Source organism: Galendromus occidentalis, unplaced genomic scaffold (assembly GCF_000255335.2).
Source record: "Galendromus occidentalis unplaced genomic scaffold, Mocc_1.1 scf7180000076817, whole genome shotgun sequence".
Classification (NCBI taxonomy): Eukaryota; Metazoa; Arthropoda; class Arachnida; order Mesostigmata; family Phytoseiidae; genus Galendromus; species Galendromus occidentalis.
Window position 1 is genome coordinate 1 of NW_003804806.1, and position 7547 is coordinate 7547.

Genomic DNA, 7547 nt, shown 5'->3' on the forward strand with positions numbered 1-7547 from the left:
CGATGATACGAATTCAATACTTGGTCGTCTTCGTACTACGAACCCGATAATTCTTTCGGAAGATGGCAGTAATTATCTTGCATGGAAACTGTCATGGAGTTCAATCTTCGTCAAGAGACTGATTGTTGGGACGTCACTGAAGGGACTTTAAATCCCAGTGCCGAGGCAACGTCTGCCGAGACGAGGAGATATAACAAGGCAAACAACGTTGCGAAACCCTTGCTCATAAATTCCGTCCACCCGAACATAGTTCTCGATCTGTTCTTTAAGACTATCGGAACGCAAACTACAGCAACAATCTGGAAAGCAATCCATGGCAAATTCCAAAAACAATCTGGTATTCTCAAGCATCAGATCATGACTAGCTTCATCTCATTCAGATATAATACTTCGGAAACTGCAAGCAAAAATATCAGCAGATTCAAGCAAATTCTTAAACGAAATTGGTAGACAGTTTGCCATCGGATTGGGAAGGATTGAAGCTTTCTTGGGGTGCGAAAAGAAAAGTGAGCAGTTGCCAACACTTCTCTACGAAATGATTCTCGCCGAGTCTGCCCGACGAAACGAGAATAACGTCGACCACACCGAAGCTCTCTTCTCACGAATGAGAATTCGGAAACGCGGTTTTCGACAAACTCGATTCAGTGGAAGCTCAGGAAAGAGACCGAACTCCAGGTGGAATCGCCGACAGACCACCAATGTCATGACCAATGATACTGAAATCACCTGTTATAATTGACGGGTAGAAAAGGTCAACTACAAAGTGGAATTGTCATGCGAAGATAAGCCCGAAGAAAAAGGTTAGCGTTAATAATGCTGAAGCATTTCTTGCCCTATACGCTAACCTGTGTACGAGTGAAAATAACCAGTTTGTGGCGGATTCTGGTTCATCCGCCCACATTGTAAATGACAAGCGATGGTTTGTCACGTACGAGAAATTTGCGACATCTCGAGAAGTCAAATTGGGGGGAGCAGGTTCTTTACATGCAGAAGGATCAGGCACAATCCGTTTGACTGTTCGCAAAAATGACCGTGCGCTGGATCTTGAGCTCAACAACGTTCTTCTTGTGAAAAGAATCAGAAGAAATCTGATTCCGTCAGTATGTTAGCTGACGATGGTTACGTTGTCACATGTGACTCGACAGGCCTCACCATCTCTCAAGGTGATGGATCAATTGTAACCGACCGGTCGAACGATTTATACATATTGAAAGCCTCTAATGAAATAGAAGAAAGTCCCCCGAGTGGTGAGTGTCTCAATTTGGACATCGGTTCCAAGACACCCAAGATAAGCTTAATGTTCGCTCATAAGACGCTAGCGCATCTGAACAAGAAAGAGGTGATTACCACTCTCAAGAGAGAAGGCTTAGAATACAACGACGACATGGATGTGTGTCTTTCCTGTATCCAAGGAAAACAGCATCGGGCAAGTTATCATTCAAAACCAATCAATGCATTGGCTCGGTCCAAAGGTTATCTCCATAGTGACCTTTGCTCTCCATCTGAGGTGTCTCTCGGAGGATCTAAGCATTTCATGTGCATTCTCGACGAATACAGCCGCTACAGGAAAACATACTTCCTGAAGACCAAGAGCGAGGCTGTAGACGCACTTTGTCATTATCTTGCATGATTCCGTAATCACAATGGTTTTGATGTGAAGAATTTTCATTCGGACCAAGGAGGCGAATTTAAGAATGCTAGAGTTAAAGCACTTCTGGATGAGATTGGAGCTACTCAGAGCTTCAGCTGTGCATACACGCCCCAACAGAATGGAGCGTCAGAAAAATCAAATCGCACGTTACTTGATTTGGCTAGGTCATCTCTGATTGACGCCAATCTCCCGAAGTCACTCTGGGCAGAAAGCATCGCCACCTGTACCAAAATTCTAAATATGGTCACCATTTGTGAAAGAACCAACAAGACCGCCTATGAGACAATGCTCAACCGAAAAGGTTATCTCTCAAGGCTCTTCTCATTCGGATCTAAGTGTTTTGTGCATCAACACAGACCTGGGAGGAAGAAATTAGACCCCCGTGGAAAGGAAGCGATCTTGGTCGGATACTGTGATCAGGGAAGAGGATATAGAGTTTTCCATCCTGATACACAGACAATCGAAGCGACCAAAGATGTCGTCTTTCCGAAGGAAAAAATATTCGAAGAAGAGAAGACAGATAAAAATGCTGCAAATGACGAATCCGAGACGCCGCAGAATTCCCCAGTCTAGTCGACTCACGAAGTGGGAAGACTTGACTGTAATTCCATGAGGAGAGTGAAATCGTTCACCGAGCCAGATAGCGATTGCGATACTGAGGGCGAGTAGGCGGTCTTTAAAGAAAACCAGTGAGAGAGCGGTCGTCTGGCCGCAGTCCCTTCACTAGTTGGATGAAGCGAGGCGAGTGGCTGAGGATGATAGTACGTCGCTGCCCTAAAGTTTATCTAAATATTTTAAGATGAGGGAGAGGGATAGGTTTGGGGTCGGTGGTTTTACCGAAGAAGGGTTTATTTCAATTCGGCGCGGTACGTGCTCGTAAATTTAAAATATCACTTTCCGCGTTGCGGAGATGGAGACAGGTAAGGCTTCATGAGATCGATAGGCAGATTTCTTGTCTGACTAGTTGCTCGTTATTGTTAAATAGAGAAAATAGAGCATCCTGAGCAAGGTACACAAAACGCGTTTGGCATCAATGGGTCGCGCCGTTGGTTTGTCGGCGGTCATTGGTTTGGGAGACGTGAGGTGCTCGATCGACCGGAGCAGTTGTGAGTCCGACGCCGCGGCGTGGCTTGTCTAGTTACGTGAGGTGCCTGGAATATCAGTGAGGTTTGTAATCAAGGACCAGGGGATGGGTTCGGGAGGGAGCCCTCGGTGAACGATTTCACTCTCCTTATGGAATTACAGTCAAGTCTTCCCACTTCGTGACTAGACTGGGGAATTCCACTTCCTCGAGTTCCATCGTTCACCGAGGCCAGATAGCGATCTTAACGTGGTGGATCGAGCACGGCGGAGGCTATGGCGGAGGAGGGGGGTGGTCGGTAGTAGTAGTTATGGAAGGTCGATGCGCCGGTCCAATGGGCGGTGCGAAGGATGTCGTGTAGTTGAACTCCTCGTTGGTGAGCTGCGGTGGTCGAAGCTGCTCGCGTCGAGTGCGCGGTATATGATTGGATGTCAATGCCGGCGGCGTTTAGGGTTGCTTTGACCCAACGCGCGAGTGTGTCTTTGGTTGCAGGATGGAATGGTTTCCGTGAAGTGAGGAACAAAGGCCCGGACTGTTGACGATGCGGTTCCGTAAGAATGGTGTATCTCTCTAGAGCAGATATCGGGCATCGGAGAATGTTCGAGGGGAACGCTTTTACCACGAGCGAGGGTTCGTGGTGTCCTTGACGGCTTGTTTTCGTGAGACCACGGCCGCGGGCGAATTCCCATTCGTGCGGGTTGCGCGCGATAGGCGGATATGTGAGATCGGCCATTTCGCCGATGCGGGCGGCCGAAGTCAGCAGGAGGAGGAGGAGTGAGCGGTATGCTGCGTGAAGCAGAGGTAGGTCGTCGGACGGTCCCCACGTATCCATATGGTTTAGTACTTGTTCTACGTTCCATACCGGGGGACGTGGCTTCACGGGAGGCTTTACGTTAAATATACCGCATCAGACGTCGTATGGTAGGATGATTCCCCACTTTGAACGTATCTTTGGGAGGCAGGTTGAGGGATAAGCATGATCTGAATGAGTTCACCGAAGAGTATGAGTATCCTTGTGTAGCCATGTCGGCGAGGAAGTTGCAGATTTCGTTCACCGATGCGTCAGCGGAAGAGGAATTTCGTGATTGACACCATCGAAGCCAGCGACGCCAGCAGACGCCATAGGCGATTCTTGTGCCGGGTCGGATAGCTTGCTCCAAAAACTCTGTCGCTTCTCGCGACAGGAGATCGGTGCGAGTCGCCATGCCAGCAATTGCAGTTTGTTGGACAAGAGGAGTGGGTGAGGCATTCCTTTCTGATCGCGAAGTAGGTCGACGAATGTCGGTAGGAGTATTGGCTGGGCGATGCATCGGCGTAGCAGGGCCGGGAAGAAGGCCTGGGTTGGCCAAAAGGGGGTGATTAGCGTTATCTCACAGGTAGAGAAGGCGTCTAGATACGAAATCGTGCGATCGATCAGTTTGAAGGGGGGGAAACCGTTTAGGTTTGTCCACGTATCCCAACGGGATAGGAAAGCGTCGACACTGAGTGCGAATGAGTCGCAGAGCCAACTGAAGTAGGTGGCCACCTTGTAGTTTGAGAAATCGGCGAAGAGGTCGATTTCAAATGGACCGTGCTTCGCGTTCAAGCGGGAAAAACGGATTGATCTAACGAGTAGCTGTGATTGTCCCATACCGATCTTGAGAGCTCGTCGGCTATGTCGTTTTGGGCCCCGGGGATGGTAGGAGGCTCTAAGATAGATGTCCCGTTCGAAGGCCCATGCCCAAAGTTCGCGCGAGAGGGCGTTCAAGGTGGGAGAGTGCAGGGAGCCGAAATTGTTGATGAAATGCCTGGCGTTCGTGTTGTCAGCGTGAATTGCGACGGTCGTTCACCGGCCAGAGCTTTTACCGCGAGGAAAATCGCTTTGAGTTCAAGCGCGTTTATGTGAAGAAGCGAGTCCTGATCATTCCAGGCGCCGCCGGTAGCTCTGCCGCGGCACCATGCGCCCCAGCCTTGTAGTGAGCTATCGGTTGTGATCTCTAGAGACACTAACGGTGGTCGCACCGGGCCCGAGGCAACCAAGTCAATGTTTCCTATCCACCAGAGGAGATCATCTCGGGTGTCGGCGGGCAGTTGATCTTGTGAATTAAGGTTGCGGGTCTGACGCGTGGCTGACGAAACCAATTTTGCAATCGGGGAACAGTGGTATCGGAGGGACCGTACGATTGTAGTCAGTGCGTTCAGTTTCCCTAGTATGCGATAGAGCGTGCGTAAATTGGTTTGGGGCGCGTTGAGGACGGATGCGATGTCGGTTTTGATTTGAGCGCGTTTTTCCTCTGGCACTGAGAGTCGCATCGTCTTAGAGTCGAGGACATAGCCCAGAAATGTCACTTGTTGAGTCGGCGTTAGAGAGGATTTTCCCATGTTGACCGTGTATCCTAGCGAGTGTAGGAGTGTCGTAGTCCGCAGGACATGCGCTGCCAAGCGGTCGGGGTTGTCAGCGATCAACAGGAAGTCGTCTAAGTAAACGATCAGGGATATACCCTCCTGTCTCAGCTTGGCCGTTACTGGCTTGAGCAGTTTGGTGAACACGCGAGGACTCGTCTTGAGGCCGAATGGCAAGCGTGCCCACGTGTAGGTTTGGTTCTGCCATTGAAACGCGAGGTAAGGTTTGCTGGCTTTATGAATTGGGATCGAAAGGAACGCATCCTGGAGATCGATGCGAGCGAAGTAGCAGTCCGTGAAGACGGTTTCCCTGATCTCCATCCATCCTTCCATTTTGAACTTGCAATCAGGAATGAATTCATTCAGTGGTTTTAGATTGATGACCGGCCGGAACTTGTTGGTGCCTCTTTTGGCAACCATGAAGAGGTTCGACAAGAATTTGACGCGCTCGTATGGTATAGGCGTTACGGCGCCTTTCCTGAGTAGGTCGGCGACCAGGTTATCCATCACGCCAGTCTCTTCCGCAGAGAAGCGAATGGTATGGGGTAGGGCATTCTGACTTGGGGTGACCTCGAAGTCGATTCTATAGCCTAGCACCGTGCTCAATATCCATTTGTCGGACGTCAGATTTGACCAATTTGAGGAGAAATCCAATAGTGAGGGAAACTCCTTACCTGAAGTCTGGCTTCGACTGGCGGCGGAGGGACCTGGTCCACTGTTCGTATTACGCGGTGTGACGGTGGAAGAGTGGGCCGCTTGACCACGCGGTGCATTTCGGTACCAGTCGCCGTTTCGATTAGGCTGACGCCAATTCGTGCGTCGGGGCGCGTTTGGATCCTGGTTTGTGCGAGCGTATGACCGGTATCTCGAAGTGGTCGAAGTTGCTGCGTCTTCCCCGAGGAGGACTTTTTTGTCCTTGCGCAGACGTTCAACGTTTTTTGCAAAAAAAGGACCCATTTGCGTCGGGCGTCGTGGTTTCGGCGATGTACGACATCGCATCTGTTAGCGGCCGAGCCAGCAACGCATTCGTGTCAGCTAGCTTCGTTAGGAAGAATCCGCCTTGATGGCTAGAAATGCTTAGCTGGTTTTTAGATGCGCTTCGACATCTCTTAGTGACTCGGGGTTCAGGAACTGCGGACCCTTGGGTTCCGGGTAAGCTTGGTTGAGATCGTCAAGCATTTTTTGTGTATCTTTGAGCTCAAACAGGCGTTTCAACGCAGCAAGCACCCCCGGGCTGAAAGGGGCAATTTACGTAGTACGAGGAGTTTACGGACATTAATGGGATAAGCATATCGGTGTCGGCATATTGGGCATCGCTCGAGTCTCGGGTTCTTCGACATCGAGTTTGCTCTTACTTCAGGGTAGGTGCCGTCGAGTCGTCAAGCAAACCGTCGAAAATCGACGGGAGGTTTGGTGGATCATTTTCCTTTTGCTCGGATGCCGGCGCTTGCGGGTCCGGTGCGTCGCTGATCACTTCTTCTTCCTCCGACACATCGTGGGGGAAGGTCTCGAATTCTTCCATATCCGCGAATAGGTCTGTAATAGAGCCAAATGAGGAGGGTATTAGGCATATGTCATACCCAGCGTCACCGAGAGATCGGGATAGGCTCAGACCGAGAGACACGTTCGGCTCTCGTTATAGTGCGTAGTACGCTCGGCGCCGTAAGGCTTAATTCGATCCTGCGTCGAGGCATGTAATGCATGGCTCGGCATCGCGTTATAGACGTGGCATCAAGCTGTTTCGCTCGGCATCCAGTTCCCAAAGGGAGAGTGGGCATCGAGAAGACTGTGCGAACCGGTTTCCAAAGTTCGCGCACTGCAACAGGTGTTGTATGCGGTTTGTGCGAGCAGGCCTCATGGGCTTCACTTTCAGCCGAGAGCTGAGTTTTGCATGTAGAGAGACCTGGAAATGAACGGGGCAGCGACTTACCAGCCATAAGTTTCTTTACACAAAAGTTTTCGCACGAAATTTCCCTTTTTGTTGCTCTCGCGAGCGTCCTAATTCAACGAGCGGGAAACGACAGTGAAGGGACTGCGGCCAGACGACCCCTCTCTCACTGGTTTTCTTTAAAGACCGCCTACTCGCCCGCAGGATCACAATCGCTATCTGACCTCGGTGAACGGTGGAACTCGACGACGTGGAATGAGGATGTTTTTGAAGGATATTTGTACGGTTTTTCGAGCTTGGACGCTGAGTTCTGAGCGAGGCTTCGAACGATGAGATTGCACAAACGATGATCACCACAGTAGAATGAACACAACAGACGTGAAGTGAACCCGAACTGGAATTCTCCTCAAGTGCTGAAGACCCTTATTGAACTAGCTTATATACTACTAGATACATGCGGTCAGAAAGGGTTAGTCTGTACAAACTATCTAGTATGTGCTTTCGACATGATCGAATGCGTTTGAATACGTCCGCGATTAGCGGGT

At 50.2% G+C, this 7547-nt stretch overlaps 1 protein-coding gene across 1 annotated transcript; it reads right to left on the reverse strand.

Annotated features, from left to right (window-relative positions):
* Positions 1 to 2976: 2976 nt before the first annotated feature.
* Positions 2977 to 3564, reverse strand: LOC100899824 (uncharacterized). Its single transcript, XM_003740184.1, has one exon. The coding sequence runs from the start codon at positions 3562 to 3564 to the stop codon at positions 2977 to 2979; it is 588 nt and encodes a 195-aa protein (XP_003740232.1).
* Between the last annotated feature and the right edge of the window lie 3983 nt (positions 3565 to 7547).